Below are 18,409 nucleotides of genomic sequence, written 5' to 3'. Positions count from 1 at the left end.
GTAATTCCTCAAGTTCTTTGTTTATAACAATCTTATCGACATCCGGATTAACTGTTACCCAAAAAATTCGTGTTATACGGGTCAAAATACATAAAAAAAAACTTGGGTAAGTCCATCTAAATAAAGGAGTCCGTAGCACCCTCTCCTGGCCACAGCACTAATTTGTTTATAAGCCAAAAAATTGTTTATAACTTTAAAACATTGCTGGGGCTGCTTAAAGAATCCGATTTCATTTCTGTAAAGTGCATTAGATAGGTGGAGTGTTTTTTTATATGTAAAAGAAAATGACAAATCTTTGTATGTTATAGTTTTTTTGTGCAAGATTTTAAAAAATTTTAATTTTTTAAAAAAAGTTTAGATTGCAAAATTGTTATGCAAAATCTATTAAGTCAATTTTAATGAAATTTGGTGGACGGTTTTAGCACATTACAAAAATTTTCTAAGCGAATTAGGAAGGTTCCATGTGTAACCTAAGTGATGGAAAAACATTGAATAAAGACAGGCATGTTTTGCCCCCTTATTTAATATTTATTGCTATTTTGCAGAAAGGGTGATAAATTAAGATATTTTTAACCAATCGTATCTGATAGAAAATTTAATTATCTTTGTTTTATTCCTATACGACTTTATTCCAGAATGAATCGTTTTAAAATTATAAGCATCTTATATAATCGTATCTGATAGAAAATTTAATTATCTTTGTTTTATTCCTATACGACTTTATTCCAGAATGAATCGTTTTAAAATTATAAGCAAAGAAAGTAGAAAAAAACGAAGTTTTTTGAAATTTTTAAATATTTTATTTTTTTTATTAATGTTCCGGGCATATTTGAGAAGGAGCATAAGTCAATTATTATTAACGAAGATATCACCTAACTTGATCCGCAAAAATCCGAATGCCACCTCTCACATCCACCTAAAAACAGATATTTCCTGGTCTATATTGTCAATTCAGTGTGTCGTTGATTGTTTATAACTCTTAATATTAAGAGAGTAAGTATGTTTAAATTAATGTGTTCACAAAAATGGGATTAATATGTAAAGAAATATCATGGGTGCTTGAAGACTTCATCTAACTCAGTCTAATGTTGTGCCACACATAATATTATCTTCTTCTACGGCACTACAGCCCAGATTGAGTCTTGGCCTCCTTTATCTTTTGCCTCCACCCCTGTTTGTCTGTGGCTGCTCTTCTCCATACACGGACTCCTAAAAGGGTTTCTTTCCAACTGGCCTCTTACCCTGAATTCTAGCGTCCAGTGCTCTTTCTGGTAGCCTATCCTCTCCCATTCTTATCACATGTCCGGCCCATTGCAATCTTTGTATTCTAATGAAGTCTGACATGGGTGTTTCCTTATAAAGTTGATAAAGCTCGTTGTATTGACTTCTGAAGATTCCGTTTTCCCTCGCAGGTCCCAGTATTCTCCTCAGTACTTTCCTTTCGAATGTGTCGAGTTTGTTTTTGGATGTTTCTTTCAGGACCCATGCTTCACTGCCATATCATGCTATTGGTCGAATTAAGGTTTTATAGATTCTCATCTTTGTATTTCGGTGGACATTTTTTAGACCGAAATATATGGGAGAGGGCAAAATAAGCTCTGTTTGCCTGCGTTATTCTCTTACGTATTTCTCCATCTTCTGATCCGTCGGCATATATTTCTACTCTCAGGTATGTAAACTTTCCAACCGTTTAAATGTCATCTTCATGTATAATGTTTTGTGGACATATAGTAATATCCTTATTTAAAATTAGGGGATCGTAGAATTGGAAGGGAAGGGTTGGCAAATGAAAGATATTTATAGTATATGAAAAAAGGTTAATATTCACAATCTTTATTTTAATAGTTGTTTAAGATTGTTAATTGTTAAAATAAAGATTGCGAGTGTTGACCGTTTTTCATATGCTATACATCATGGACTCACTGGAATAGTTAGGGCAACTATTATTAACTAAAACCCAAAATAAACTCATATTTGCCAATATATTTTAATTAATTAGAATATTTATGTAATTATAGAGCGTTTAATTGATAATTAATTTATATATTTTAGCTGCAAGAAATAGGCCAAGAATATTTTACATGTGAAGAAAATATTGTAGCAAATATACTTGCTGTTCATCTTAAGTTGAGACGAACAGGTAAGTGATACAATTGCAATATGATGCGCGCATTTAATCATTTAGAAATGTTCTTTTATTAAGACTCTGTAACTAAAACTCCATCCTTTGTTCTGTTTACACGGAATCTTGGTGAAATGTCTCAACAATCCTTCTTATCTCTTTGGCTGCCAAATTCCTTGGCTATGGTTCTACCAATGAATGATGAACTTATTTGTACTTACATATACTGCAAAACTCAAATACTGCAAACTTCTCCCAATCTTCTCCTCAATCTATATAACTAACTAATATTTTCAGCAAATTCCTTGATATATAAACACTTAAAATCGACCTGCAATCTAAAATCGAGAGTCATCATCATCATCAATGGTGCTACAGCCCTATGAAAGAGCCTCGACCTTCCCAAGTCTATTACGCCAGTCAGTCCTATCCATTGCCAACCGTTGCCAGTTTGCTGCGCCTATTTTTCTCCCATCCTCATTACACCATACTTCCATCTAAGTTTTGGCCTACCCCTATTTCTACTTCTCACAGGTTGTGACATAAGGAGAGTTGTTATGCTGTGATCTTGCTAGATGTCCTGCCCACCTTAGTGTTCCTATTCTTATAAGAGATACTACGTCTTTACTACAATATACGTTTATATCTGTGGTATACCTCGTAGTTGTACCTCCTCCTCCAAATACCATTTTCACATGTGCCACCGAATATTCCTCTCGGGATCCTTCGTTCAAATATAAGCAGAAGGTTTTCATCTGCCTTGGAGATGGTCCATGTCTCCGATCATATGTCAACACTGGTTGTATAAGGGTTTTGTATATGGTTATTTTTGTTTTTTGGCTTAAGTTTCTGCTTCTCATGTCTACTCAGTCCAAAATAGCATTTGTTCGCTAGGATTATCCTTCGCTTGATTTCTTTCGTCATGGCGTTCTCCTTGGTGATCAGGGAGCCTAAGTATGTGAATTTGTCCACCACTTCAAAGGTAGAGTTATCAACAGTGAATTGGTGACCGATGTTTCTGGCTCTATTGTTGGGTGTTGATGCCATCATCTTACTTTTCTCCTCATTTACGTTCAGGTCCGTATTTTTTGAGGCATTTGAGAAGGTGGTATACATTTCTTCTAGTTTGCGTGTTGTGCGGGCAACTAGATCTACGTCATCTGCATATGCCAAAATTTGGGATGATTTATTAAAAATATTTCCTCTGTTGTCTATTCAGGCATCTCTGACTTCCTTTTCCAGAGTTATGTTGAAGAGAAGACACGCTAGCGCATCTCCCTGTCGCAGCCCAACATTTCGTTTCAAACGCCTGTGATTGTTCGCCCTGTAGTTCGACTTTGCAAACGACTTTACGCATTGTAGCCTTAACCAATCTTATCAGTTTATCAGGGATGTGGAATTCATCCATAGCTTCATACAATTTATTTCTTAGGACAATATCATAGGCCGATTTAAAATCTACGAAAAGATGGTATGTGTCGATATTGAATTCATTGATTTTTTCCAGTATTTGCCTTAGCACAAAGATCTGATCTGTTGTTGATCGACCAAGACTAAAACCACTTTGATATTCTCCAAGAAGCTCCTCTGAATGTGCACTTAGGCGACCATATAAGATACTCGAAAATATTTTGTATGCTGTATTAAGGAGGATTAAAACTCCATCTTTGTTCTGCTTACACGGAATCTTGGTGAAATGTCCTAACAATTCTTCTTTTCGCTGCCAAATTCCTTGGCTATGGTTCTCCCGATGAATGATGAACTTATTTGTACTTACATATACTGCAAAACTCAAATACTGCAAACTTCTCCCAATCTTCTCCTCAATCGATTTTTTATGATACTGCTATATAACTAACTAATATTTTCAGCAAATTCCTTGATATATAAACACTTAAAATCGACCTGCAATCTAAAATCGAGAGTATTTAATCAAAAGACAATTTTCCAAACGAAAACAGTTTGGGCAAATGCTTCAGCATGTTCACAGAAGCCCAAGCCACACGATTGTGATTTACTGGTAGACAAGAGTATACAGCACTATTGTGCTAACCTCAAGACTGAAACTTGTTTAGAATTATTTCCTAAAATTGTAGATTTTCCTTGTAAAGAACAGGCTACAATTTCTGATGACATAATAAAAACATCTATGGTTACAGGTAAGTGAACATGTTTTTAATAAAAACTTACCCGTGTTGAGCTGGCCCCCCCCCCCCACTTGTAAAAATTAAAAAACAAATAGCCCTGATTTATGAGCTATTTATGAGCTCTCATATTCCGCAAACTAAAAATTTTGAGCTCGTTCCACTGAGCAGGAATTTAATACCCTAGTGGGGGGGGCTGAGTCAGCCCCCCCCCCCACTACTTAAAAATAGGAATATTGAATCGGTTTTTGCGGCAGAATTACGAGCTATTTATGAGCTCTTGAAATTATATAGTTTCGATTTTTGAGCTCATCCCCTTCACCCCCAAACAACCCTTTAATTGATTTAACTTAAGAGAAAGATGCTGAGAAAACTTAAAATATATCGTATTGCGGATATAATTCCTACAGCTTATATACTCTAACAATAAACTATTAAATCAAGGGCATTTCGATTGTTGAGCTACAACCCCTTCGCAAGAAAACCACCCTATCTTCCCGGCTTAAGAGAAAGTTGTACTTAAAATGCGTTAAACTAATTATTTGGCGACTACATATCATTTAATAATTTATAAGCTTCCAAATTACGCGCATTTAGATCAGTAAATTGCAATTTATTTTGTATAGTGCAGTCACTGAAGGTAAAAATCAACGATTACCTTCAAGTTCGGTGAACCTTCATCGATTTTCACGAAAATTGGTCAGTGGTTAGAGGATACGTCAAGAAACAAAGGTGACATGGTACCACCTTGCGCCTTTACCCTGAGGGTGGATACCGCCCCATCTCGGGGGTGAAAATTATTTTATAAAAAATAACTGCACAAATCAATAAAAGAACAAATTAAAAGCAAAATTTATTATATAAAGTTAATAAAATAAGTCAATACTTTTTAAGTTATTAAAGATCAAAGATTTTAATTATTTGTGAAAAAAATGCATGTTTTGAAGAGGTTTTTTGTAAATCACTGAAAAACTGTAAGTTTTTACAAAAAAGTTAATAGTAGTTTAATTCGTATAGCTTATATTCTAAGAATAAACTCTTAAATCACGCACCTTTCGATTATATAGCTACAACCCCTTCGCAAGAAAACGACCCCATTTTCCCGGCTTAAGAGAGAGTTCTTAAAATAATTTAAATTGATTATTTGGCGACTACATATCGTTTAATAATTTATTAGCTTGCAAAATATACGCATCTCAATTATTGAATTGCCATTTTCTTTCTATAGTGCAGTCACTGAAGGTAAAAATCAACTATTACCTTCGATTTCGGTAAATCTCCATTTATTTTCACGAATTGACAATAACAACTTGGGGTTTTAGCCTGGAGTATATGTCACCCCTTCTCGGGAGTGAAAATTACTTTATTAAAAATAACCCCACAAATCGAGAGAGGGACAAATTTTAGGCAAAATTTGTTATATAATGTGATTAAAATAAATCAATACTTTTTGAGTTATTAAAGATCAAATATTTTAATTTTTGGAAAGAAAATGCATGCTTTAGAGCGATTTTTCATAAATGACTCAAAAACTGTAAGTTTTTACAAAAAAGTTTTCATCACTAAAATTGAAGCTAATAAAAAATATAATAAATTGCTTACTTGAAAAACCGTTAATGTTAATTTAAAGTAAGTTGTTGGTAATTAAATGTATATTTTTTTCCGCGACTGTTCAAATCTAAGGGTTCAAGCTTAAATAACGGGAAAAAGATGCATTTTATAACACTTAGGTACTAAATACTTGTCAAAGTACTTAGAAATACCCATCAAAAATAAAATCCAGAAAAAGTTGATAGTATCAAAATCCGCTCACTTTTCGTGAAAATAAATGGAGATTTACCGAAATCGAAGGTCATAGTTGATTTTTACCTTCAGTGACTGCACTATAGAAAGAAAATGGCAATTCAATAATTGAGATGCGTATATTTTGCGAGCTCATAAATTATTAAACAATATATAGTCGACAAATAATTAATTTAAATTATTTTAAGTACAACCCTCTCTTAAGCCGGGAATATGGGATGGTTTTCTTGCGAAGGGGTTGTAGTTCAATAATCGAAAGGCGCGTGATTTTAGAGTTTATTCTTAAAATATAAGCTATACGAATTAAACTACTATTAACTTTTTTGTAAAAACTTACAGTTTTTCAGTGATTTACAAAAAACCTCTTCAAAACATGCATTTTTTTCACAAATAATTAAAATCTTTGATCTTTAATAACTTAAAAAGTATTGACTTATTTTATTAACTTTATATAATAAATTTTGCTTTTAATTTGTTCTTTTATTGATTTGTGCAATTATTTTTTATAAAATAATTTTCACCCCCGAGAAGGGGCGGTATCCATCCTCAGGGTAAAGGCGCAAGGTGGTACCATGTCACCTTTGTTTCTTGACGTATCCTCTAACCACTGACCAATTTTCGTGAAAATCGATGAAGGTTCACCGAAATTGAAGGTAATCGTTGATTTTTACCTTCAGTGACTGCACTATACAAAATAAATTGCAATTTACTGATCTAATAGGCCTTGGGCCCGCATATACAATTATTATTTATGACCACACCGTTGAAACTTTTTGTACTTGTTATTTGGGTGGAGTCGGACAAATTTTGAGCTTGGCGCATTATGGTAGTGGGGCGTTTGTCTGTCAAGCGGTGACGAAGTTGTCAATTTTATGCAAGAAAAAAATTTATTACCACATTGGTCATTCTATTTTAATCAATGGATTTTATCATATAAACAACGAAAACAATTTTGTCGGACAAAAATATTGGGGCATATGACGCGTCGGACACGCTAAATATGTCAAATTTATGAAAATAATAAATTTATTACCACATCGATAATTTTAACGGTATCTATCATAAAACCTTTTTACAATAATGTGGTAACCTTGTCGGACAATTTTCACGGGGCATATGCGCAGTCGGACGCGCCGAAGATGTCAATTTCCTGAAATTTTTTTATTTACAACCATTTTTCCGACAACATTAGTAGGTTATAAGTAATTATATTCTTAATCAAAAAATCAAAGTGTCGGACAAAAATATTGGGGCAACTCGACAGTCGGACAAAAAATTTAATTTTTATTAGTAAAGTATACTTTCAAATTATGCTGGGTTCGTGCATCCCTTATCTTTACAACCATTTTTCCGACAAAAGTAGTAGGTTACAAGTAATTATATTCTTAAACAAAAAATGTAATTGTCTGACAAAAATGTTGGGGCAAACGAACAGAAAACTTAATTCTTTTAGGCTATCGACGAGGAGGTATTATCAAAAAAAAAATTTAAAACAGTGTTTCTCGGTTACTTTTGAATCGATTTAGCTGAAAATTGGTACACACACTAAGTAAAGCATTTAAAAGGGTATGACGCAGATCGGAACCCAAAATTTTCTTAAAAAATTTTCCGACAAGAGGGAAAATTTTAGAAAAATTGTGATCTGATAATGTGTGTACATACTCCTTGAACAACGACAAACATCGTTCTGTATTTTTTTTCTCGAATTAAAAAAAAATTTTCAGCGCATGTATCAGGTTATAAGTAGCTATATTTCAAATCAAAAAATCTAAGGGCCCGACATAAATAGTGGGGCACATCCAAAGTCGGACAAAAAATTTAATTTTTATTAATAAACTATACTTTTAAACTATTCTGGGTTCGTGCATCCCTTATCTTTACAACCATTTTTCCGACAAAAGTAGTAGGATACAAGTAATTATACTCTTAAACAAAAAATGTAATTGTCTGACAAAAATGTTGGGGCAAACGAACAGGAAACTTAATTCTTTTAGGCTATGGACGAGGAGGTATTATCCAAAAATATTTTAAAACAGATTTTTTCGGTTATTTTTGAATCGATTTAGCTGAAAATTGGTACACACACTAAGTAAAACATTTAAAAGGGTATGACGTAGAGCTGTACCCAAAATTTTCCCAAAAAAATTTCGGACAAGAGGGAAAATTTTAGAAAAATTGTGATCTGATAATTTGTGTACATATTCCTTGAAAAACGACAAACATCGTTCTGTAGTTTTTTTTCTCGAAATAAAAAAAAATTTCCGACACAAGTATCAGGTTATAAGTAGTTATATTCCAAATCAAAAAATCTAAGTGTCCGACAAAAATATTGGGTCAAATCCAAAGTCGGACAAAAAATTTAATTTTTATTAATAAACTGTCTTTTAAACCTTACTGGGTTCGTGCAACCCTTACCTTTAAAACCATTTTTCCGACAACATTAGTAGGTTATAAGTAATTATATTCTTAATCAAAAAATCAAAGTCTCGGACAAAAATATTGGGGCAACTCGACAGTCGGACAAAAAATTTATTTTTATTAGTAAAGTATAATTTCAAATTATGCTGGCTGCGTGCATCCCTTATCTTTACAAACATTTTTCCGACAAAAGTAGTGGGTTACAAGTAATTATATTCTTAAACAAAAAATATAATTGTCTGACAAAAATGTTGGGGCAAACGAACAGAAAACCTAATTCTTTTAGGCTATCGACGAGGAGGTATTATCAAAAAAAAATTTTAAAACAGTGTTTCTCGGTTACTTTTGAATTGATTTAGCTGAAAATTGGTACACACACTAAGTAAATCATTTAAAAGGGTATGACGTAGATCGGAACCCAAAATTTTCTTAAAAAATTTTCCGACAATAGGGAAAATTTTAGAAAAATTGTGATCTGATAATTTGTGTACTTACTCCTTGAACAACGACAAACATCGTTCTGTAGTTTTTTTTTTCGAAATAGAAAAAAATTTCCGACACAAGTATCAGGTTATAAGTAGTTATATTCCAAATCAAAAAATCTAAGTGTCCGACAAAAATATTGGGTCAAATCCAAAGTCGGACAAAAAATTTAATTTTTATTATTAAACTGTCTTTTAAACTTTACTGGGTTCGTGCAACCCTTACCTTTAAAACCATTTTTCCGACAACATTAGTAGGTTATAAGTAATTATATTCTTAATCAAAAAATCAAAGTGTCGGACAAAAATATTGGGGCAACTCGACAGTCGGACAAAAAATTTATTTTTATTAGTAAAATATACTTTCAAATTATTCTGGCTTCGTGCATCCCTTATCTTTACAACCATTTTTCCGACAAAAGTAGTAGGTTACAAGTAATTATATTCTTAACCAAAAAATATAATTGTCTGACAAAAATGTTGGGGCAAACGAACAGAATACCTAATCGTTTTAGGCTATAGACGAGGAGGTATTATCAAAAAAAAATTTTAAAACAGTGTTTCTCGGTTACTTTTGAATCGATTTAGCTGAAAATTGGTACACACTAAGTAAAGCATTTAAAAGGGTATGACGTAGATCGGAACAAAAAATTTTCTTAAAAAATTTTCCGACAAGAGGGAAAATTTTAGAAAAATTGTGATCTGATAATTTGTGTACATACTCCTTGAACAACGACAAACATCGTTCTGTAGTTTTTTTTCTCGAAATAAAAAAAAATTTCCGACACAAGTATCAGGTTATAAGTAGTTATATTCCAAATCAAAAAATCTAAGTGTCCGACAAAAATATTGAGTCAAATCCAAAGTCGGACAAAAAATTTAATTTTTATTAATAAACTGTCTTTTAAACCTTACTGGGTTCGTGCAACCCTTACCTTTAAAACCATTTTTCCGACAACATTAGTAGGTTATAAGTAATTATATTCTTAATCAAAAAATCAAAGTGTCGGACAAAAATATTGGGGCAACTCGACAGTCGGACAAAAAAATTATTTTTATTAGTAAAATATACTTTCAAATTATGCTGGCTTCGTGCATCCCTTATCTTTACAACCATTTTTCCGACAAAAGTAGTAGGTTACAAGTAATTATATTCTTAAACAAAAAATATAATTGTCTGACAAAAATGTTGGGGCAAACTAACAGAAATCTTAATTCTTTTAGGCTATCGACGAAGAGGTATTATCAAAAAAAAAAATTTAAAACAGTGTTTCTCGGTTACTTTTGAATCGATTTAGCTAAAAATTGGTACACACGCTAAGTACTACAATTAAAAGGGCATGACAAAGAATTATACACAAAATTTTCCAAAAAGATTTTCCGACAAGAGGGAAAATTTCGGAAATTTTTTTTAAAATTTTAGAATGTTCTCTACAAGGCGGAACCCGACATCCGACGCCCTGAAGGGCACTAAGGATTATGAGAAAGAAGAAGAAGGAATGTTCTCTACGTTACGTCCTTATAAATATTATAAGGTGTATTTCTACAAATTTTCAGTTTGATCTATGTAGATCTAACCGAGAAAAATTGTTTATAGTTCGCTTTGGTCTCCTTGATGCTTATTATTTTTTTATATCCCAGAGAACGGCTGTTCCCGTACATGCGACACTATATTATACAAGAAATTTTCGATTTTCTAAATGTGACTGAATTGAAAAAATTGGGCCAAATCCAATCTTAAAATATAGGCAAAGAGATATATGTCAACCATCCATTTTGGTCCAAGGGTGTGGATTTTACGTCCCATTTAGAGTCTGTTTTTCGTTCTCGTCCCCAAAACTTCCAAAAATTTCGAAAATTTAAGTCCGACTTTACAGCTTCTTATAGTACTGAACATTACCTTTCCAAAGCATGTTTAATTTTGAAAATTCTTCTCTTCTTCTTCTTCTTCTTCTTCTTCTTTCTTTTATATAGACATTACTATGTCTGTTTTTCAATGTGCCTCCAGTAAGTTGTCATTCCACCTTTTTCGTGGTCTTCCCACTGATCGTCTTCCTATTGGGGAACCTTCTCTGACCGTCCTTACTACTCTATTTGTTGTCATTCGGCTTATGTGGTCGTTCCATTCTACTCTTCTGCTTTTCACCCCATAGGCGTAACCAGGGGGTGGTTTTGGGGGTTATAACCCCCATTTTGGATGTACTTTGAGCTCTATACGCTTAACACAATTATTATTCCATACCCCCAGAGACCTTCAAGTAGACGTAACTCCCCCTTAGGATCATCCTGGTTACACCTCTGTTTCACCCAGTTATTAATGTTGTCCACCTTGCATCTCCTTCATATATCTGCACTTCTAACTCTATCCCACAGCGTCTTACCATCGATTTTTGGCAATGTTTTCATCTCTGCTGTTTCTATAGCATTCTTTTTGTCCTTTCTGTATCAGGTTGTGTTTCTGCCGCGTATGTCATTATTGGTCTGATGACTCTTTTGTAAATTCTGCCTTTCACTTCTTTTCTGGTGTTTTTATTTCTCTATATTGTTTCATTCAGGCAACCTGCGGCTCTGTTTGCTTTATTCACCTGATCTTCCACTTTTGTTTCGAGCTTTCCGTAGCTGCATAGTGTGATGCCTAGATATTTAAACTCCATGACTTGTTCTATTATTTGACCCTCCAGCTCTAATTTACACCTTATTAGATCTGCTGTTATAACCATGCATTTAGTCTTTTTTAGGGAAATTTACATGTTAAATTTTCTAGCGGTTATATTAAATTCGTGCAGCATACGTTGTAAATCATCTTCACTTTGAGAGATTAGTATTGCGTCGTCTGCATAGCAGATTATTTTAAGTGGTTTTTCTCCCATTTGGTATTCTTTTTTTGTTCTTACTTTTTTTATTATTTCGTCCATGATCAGGTTGAACAACAGAGGACTCAGGGAATCTCCCTGTCTTATCCCATTGTCATTTTGAAAATTGTATATACCATTCAAAAGTTACCGATCTCAGAAATTTTATTCAATTTCTATTTAAAAAGGGAAAAATGTTTTGTATGTGTGCATGTTTGTGGAAAAGTTATACCGATCTGAATTTCTTTTCTATGTTTCAAGAGGGGGTCAGGACCGATTCAGAACCGGTATAGCTTGTGACTTTCGACCACCCATAAGCCAGCTATAGGACTTGGTAGGTACAAAACGGCATATTTTTTGGGGGTATATATCTTGGGTTCAAGGAGAGACAGGAAAACCGAAAATACACTAGTTGTAGTGGTTGCGACGCTAAATTTAATAGAGCAATCAAGTTCATTTACCGGTCATTCCAATATTTTTTTATTCTATTTCGTATAGTGTATATTCGATGGACACTAGATCATTTGAGAGATAATGGTAGAAAGACGACCATTTATCTTAACTAGACCAGGGCGCATCTGTAAAAATATTAGTACATTTGGACGTTGAGAGGTGACTCAAATTTTTTTGCAGAAATTGCTTGAAAATAAATCAAATAATAATATTTGAGTTATCCTCCCTCTCAAAAAGGTCCGGAACATTGTTTAAATAATCAAAATGTCAAAAAATTAAGGAAAAATTCGATTTTTTTCTTGGTTTTTTGATTATAACTTTAAAAGTATTCATTTCCGGAAAAAGTTGTACTGACATAAAAGTTGCGTAATTAAATTTCCTACAATATAGAATTGGTTAAAAATTTAAGAAATAGTCACCCTTGTTGCAAAATAGCAATAATTATGAAAAAAAACATACAAAAACAAGTATTCGCATTTTACGTTTTTCAACCATTTATGCTACACTTAAGACCTCCATATTTCACCCTGAAAAATTTTATGATACAGTAAAACAACACTGTAAATTTCATTAAGATCGGTTCAATAGATTTTGCAAAATAAAATTTGCAATCCAGTTTCATAAAAAAAATTCATTTTTTCAAAATGTTACAGGACTGAAAATAAAGCAGATAGCAAGTTGAAATTTTTTTTTGCATATAGAAGTGTACTATACCTTTCATTTGCAATTTTGCAAAATTAAAATCGCTTAACACCACGGCGTCAGGAATTTTTTTAAATAAACATTAATTATTGGTGCTACGCGCAGGTCAGCGGATAGGTTGCTCTGATTGGGCATTCCAATGACCTTTGATAATGATTGATACATTTTAATTATTATGACATTTCGATATAAATAAATAAATTTGTTTATTGCAAAATAAAAACACATACTCTATCCTTTGAAATAACACTTTTATTAGCAAAAACTTTCTTTGTTCATATATTTTAACTTAAATAATAAAAGTTTATTATTTTTAAACATATGCAATTGTTTAAACAATATTTCACAAACAATAATAAAATAAGTTTGATTTTTGTGGAATTAAAAAATTAAAATACAATAAAATATAGAGTAAGAAAATAATATATTAGATAAAGATTGGAAGAAATTTTGGTGGAAATCAACCTGTGTGAATCAAACACCGCTGTCCTGCGCGTAGCACCAAAAATTATTGTTTATTTCAAAAATTTTCTGACGCCGTGGTAATTAATCGATTTTAATTTTGAAAATTGCAAATGAAAGGTACAGTACACTTCTATAAGGAAAAAAAAATTCAACTTGCTATCTGCTTTATTTTCAGTCCTGTAACATTTTGAAAAAATGAATTTTTTTTCCGAAAGCAATATTGCAAAATTTATTTTGCAAAATCTATTGAACCGATCTTAATGAAATTTACAGTATTGTTTTACTGTATCATAAAGTTTTTCTGGATGAAATATGAAGGTCCTAAGTGTAGCATAAATGGTTGAAAAACGTAAAATGCGAATACTTGTTTTTGTATGGTTTTTTCGCAATTATTGCTATTTTGCAACTAGGGTGACTATTTTTTAAATTTTTAACCAATTCTATATTGTAGTAAATTGAATTACGCAACTTTTATGTCAGTACAACTTTTCTCGGAAATGAATACTTTTAAAGTTATAATCAAAAACGAAGAAAAAAATCGAATTTTTCCTTCAATTCTTGACATTTTGATTATTTAAACAATGTTCCGGACCTTTTTGAGAGGGAAGATAACTCAAATAATATTATTTGATTTATTTTCAAGCAATTTCTGCAAAAAAATTTGAGTTACCTCTCAACGTCTATCTCAAAACAGATCCGCCCTTGACTAAACGTGGAATCGAGAAACAATACATTTAAATTCATACATTTAATTTATAAATAACTTTGAAAAACTCCTGATACAAGAATAAAAAAATTGCTAAACGCTGTAAAAATAAGTGGCGCATACAATATTCCAGCTACAAATGAGCATGATTATGGAAACATCTTTTAAAATAAAACTAGAATTTTATTTTCGATCAAAATGAAAATACATTCTTGCGCCACGTAATATTTATATCAGTTCATTTGTAGCTGGAATATTGTATGCGCCACTCATTTTTACGGCGTTTAGCAGTTTTTTTATTCTTGTATACATATACAATGAAAAAAACATCAAATATTATGTAACAAATAATTCTTAAAAATACATAAATTGTTGATTAATTATCGTTATCTTCAAATTCTGAATCTTCAGATAGGTACAAATTTTGTTCATCTTCACTCTCATCGGAAGACGGCTCCCCCTCATCCTGATCATCAGAAGTGGAAACTAATAAATGAAACATTTTATTAAAAAAAAAAGTAATGAAAACTGTTAGACTTATTAAACTAAAGCATTTTTCCCTTTAACTACTCGCGCATCATGTCATAACATAAGTACACGCGTGGCGTACTTTTTGGCTTGGCACCACTTAAAAGCAACGGTTTTGTTTATTTTTTTTTAAATACACTTAGTTGTTTGTTATTAACCTTAATCGGCATTAGCGAATGCTTTGAGTTCCTTCTCAGTAAGTCAATTGGGATTTCAAGCTGGAACCTAATCAAAAATAAAATTATTAATATAAAATTTTTTGAAACATGATTTTTTTACATGAGAAAAAGTTTTGTTTATAAAGAAAAATATATTTTGTGCCATAATGACTAAAAAACAATTATTGAAAGAATTACGTACATTACTGCAATCATGGCGTATTTTGTACACCACCATAAACAACAAATAATAAACTGGTAATTACGGCTTTCTCAGAACGCCGATTCCAACGAAACTAAAACCAATTGTAAAGCACATTCCAGTGATAGGTTAGATAGATAAACTAGGTCAAAAATTAATTTTTTAAATATATTTTCAGTAGAATTCTTATATCTGGCGTTCAAAATACGCCACCGCGTGTAGTTAAAAGTTAAGTAAAATGGACTTAATGCAAGTAATTGTTTCGATTTTTTAAATAAAAATGGTTTAATTTTAAAATTCTTTAAAATATCAAATTTTAAAATATAAAAAAGCAGAAAAGCAGACATACAGAGAAAAACCTTAATATCAGCGTAATAGATTAAATTTTTAATGTAATTATAAATATATTACCTGAATGAGCAGCTATCTCTCGGAATGTGGGACACTGCTCGCCATCGAACCAAAAAAACTCAAAGCTGCCATCGATATTTAACCACCCGCACTCTTGAATATCAAGGTCTGTAGGTCGCCTCAGGTGAGCATTGCACCACACGTTACTGATATAAATGGTTCGTTTTATATGTTGCAATAACTCTTTTTTGGTTGGTGGAAGATTTGATGCGTCGAACCCTTTTAGGTTTTTTCTCCAAATTTTGTCATTTTCATTTTTATTTTTATATTTTCTTTCAAATACTTCGAATCTGCCTTTATCGATATCATTTTTTGTATTTAAACTATATATTTGGCATACATACTCTTCAATAGATTTAAATACTTCGTGTTCTGTATCCAAATATTTCGGCACCGTTTCTAGTAGCTGCATAAAAGCATCTTGATACGATTGTTTTTTTTTTAGTATGGCAAATGGTCTTTTTTTCCCTTTTCTGTAAAAAGCTGGATTAAAATCATTACCCGTAAATATGTGACAAACGGTTAGGGCTCTTGCTAATTTGTCACCTAATCCTTGGTAAATTTTATTCATATTCAAATACTCTCTTTTTTTGTTCGAACACATATTTACCGTAATTTGAATATCTGCTTTTAAATATTTCATATTTGCAAGAATAATTACTGGTATATCCGAGTCAGTGCAATGGACTTCAACGTTGTAATTATTAGGCAGTTGGCATATGTGGTACATAATCTTGGTATCTGCTTCTTCGTGAAAGCAACATAAGTTGTAATCTGTAGTTTTTTTAATATGATTTTCATGTACTTGGTAAGAGTAACAGGAAGTTCCATAACTTAACTTGACTATTTTATCTTGGCATAAAATAACAAAACAATCATCAGTCCAATCATCGATTAAAAATTCAACGAAACTTTCTTTGAAATTTTTACTTCTTAACAGTTTCCCAAAATCAGAGGGTCGCTTATTGTTTTTATGCACGCTATGAACGGTATCATCCTCTCCTCTTTGGCGGTGTTCATAATCTTTTATACTTGGATCGTTGAATTTGTCAAATATAATGTGGACTTCTTTTTTATCTGATACCAACAGCTTAAAAATATACATTGAAATTTTCCCGTATGTATTAGGTACATTTTTCAATGTGTGGAGCAAATAGAAGCCATCGTAGATATGGATATCGGCTTTCGGAGGATTGCCATTCTCTTCCTGGTAAATTAAAAAGTTTATTGTTAATAATTGATTTTATTAAACATTTATATTAATTTTAATTTTTTTAAATACAGTACAACCTGCCACATCCGTACCCGCTCATATCCGGACCTCCCCATATCCAGGTGGTTCTGCCGTCCGTATCTACCAAAATCCCCGGAGAAAGGCAGTCCTGCTGTTGGACAATGCAACCGACCCAAAAGAACTAAAATATGGCGAAATAATGTATTGTAGAATCTATAAAACGTGTCCATCGACGAACGTTATTGACAGCGCTGATTACTGAAATATATGAAGGAGAAAACGTTTCAGAGACTATAAAAGAAGTGGTTTTGATATCCGGATTTTTTCATATCCGGATCGGTCTGTCGCCACATTGATCCGGATATGGCAGATTTTACTATACTTATTTCTTAAAAAGGTTTACCTGATATGACTTCAACTCCTCGAAAATCACTGATTTTTGGGTTTTACAAATAGATCCGTCAGAGTGGCATAAAGAAAATGGAATAGGCGTCAGCGGATATTTCAACGCTTCTTTTAGATCTATATGGCTTTGCAGCGACGCATACAATAATCTTCCAAAAATGTCTCTTTGAATGGTAACTTCTTTGACTTTTCCATTAATTTTTACTTTTTTGACACATTTTGAAGCAAAATTAACAACAGTGTTTTTTAAAATAGCCTTGTCAAACCTTTCTGGGTCTATTTGAGATTCAGTAATAAATTTAATTCGTTGCAGCTCTCCTGTAGTTTCAATATTAGATAAGAATGTGTAAATATCTTCAGATACTGATTGCCCTGAAGATATATTGTACAAATTCTCTTGAGATAAATTGCTTGAAAAAGGATTCGTACATTGCTGTATTATAGTTAACCAAATTTTCAACATTTTTATTGCTGTGACAGATAGAAGATTTCCTTAAATCCTTTGGTTATATCATCCTTTGAATACAAATTGCAGAAATCCATTAATTTCGAAATCATGTTAGTACGCAGTGAATGGGTTAATAGCCCATTTTTGCCGAGCACCCACAGAATTTGTCATATTTATAATGCCCTTATGATCTAGAAGCAGCATGTGCATTTATAGTCTGTTCTAGTGTTATGTCGATGGGGTTTCTTGAAAAATGGCTTTGTGGTCCTTCTTATGCCAAAGAAGCAATCTCCGTACTCTTGTATCAAACCAGGATGAGTTTCTTCAATCTTTTCTAATTTGTTTAAATATATGGTTAAGTATCTGGCATAATTTTGATGATTGAAAGCGAAAAAAATGTTTGTCATTTTTTCCAAGACATATTTGTAAATGTCAAAATTAGCAGTTCGGATACTAAATTCAAGCATTAGGTAATAATCTATCAATTGTATGTACATCATAAAAATTTGAGGTGTCTTTCCATGGTTCCCTTGTAAAGTATCTTTCTTAAATTGTGCATAATCTTCAAAAATTTTGTGACATAATTCATTATTTATCACTGGATTTTCATTTTCATTTTCTGAGTAATGTTTTAAGTAGGTTTTAATTGTTTCTAAATCATACTGTTTATTTTCTAAAAAAAAATTCTACGTGCAATAGTTGAAGTGCAAGTGAAATTATTGGATGAATTTTACAGCAGCGATTAAAAGGTTTACCAGTAAGAAATGTATTTATAGATCCATTCGCTAAAACTTCGGCATCAACAAGCATGTTTGTTAAACCACATCCATTAATGAATTTGCCTACAGCTTTAAAAAACGATAGACGATGCGTCCT

The 18,409-nt window shown here is 32.2% G+C and overlaps 2 protein-coding genes across 6 annotated transcripts in view; one reads left to right on the top strand and one right to left on the bottom strand.

Moving 5' to 3' along the window:
- LOC126879652 (thioredoxin domain-containing protein 11) overlaps positions 1–18,409 on the top strand; it is a 216,469-nt gene that overhangs the window by 84,028 nt on the left and 114,032 nt on the right. For all 5 annotated transcript variants that reach the window (XM_050642844.1, XM_050642841.1, XM_050642842.1 and 2 more), the window contains 2 exons: positions 2,053–2,140; positions 3,994–4,281. In XM_050642844.1, the coding sequence (XP_050498801.1) occupies positions 2,053–2,140; positions 3,994–4,281 (376 nt within the window). The remainder of the gene's footprint in view (positions 1–2,052; positions 2,141–3,993; positions 4,282–18,409) is intronic.
- The window catches only part of LOC126879651 (uncharacterized), a 7,811-nt gene continuing 3,583 nt past the window's right edge, over positions 14,182–18,409 (bottom strand). Inside the window, exons 2-3 of the mRNA XM_050642839.1 lie at positions 15,447–16,653; positions 14,182–14,633 (exon numbers count right to left, since the gene is read on the bottom strand). Of these exons, the coding sequence (XP_050498796.1) occupies positions 14,524–14,633; positions 15,447–16,653 (1,317 nt within the window). The 3' untranslated portion in view covers positions 14,182–14,523. The remainder of the gene's footprint in view (positions 14,634–15,446; positions 16,654–18,409) is intronic.

The sequence above is a fragment of the Diabrotica virgifera genome, chromosome 2, assembly GCF_917563875.1.
Source record: "Diabrotica virgifera virgifera chromosome 2, PGI_DIABVI_V3a".
In the NCBI taxonomy this organism is placed as follows: Eukaryota; Metazoa; Arthropoda; class Insecta; order Coleoptera; family Chrysomelidae; genus Diabrotica; species Diabrotica virgifera.
This window is presented reverse-complemented; position numbering and strand designations above follow the sequence as displayed.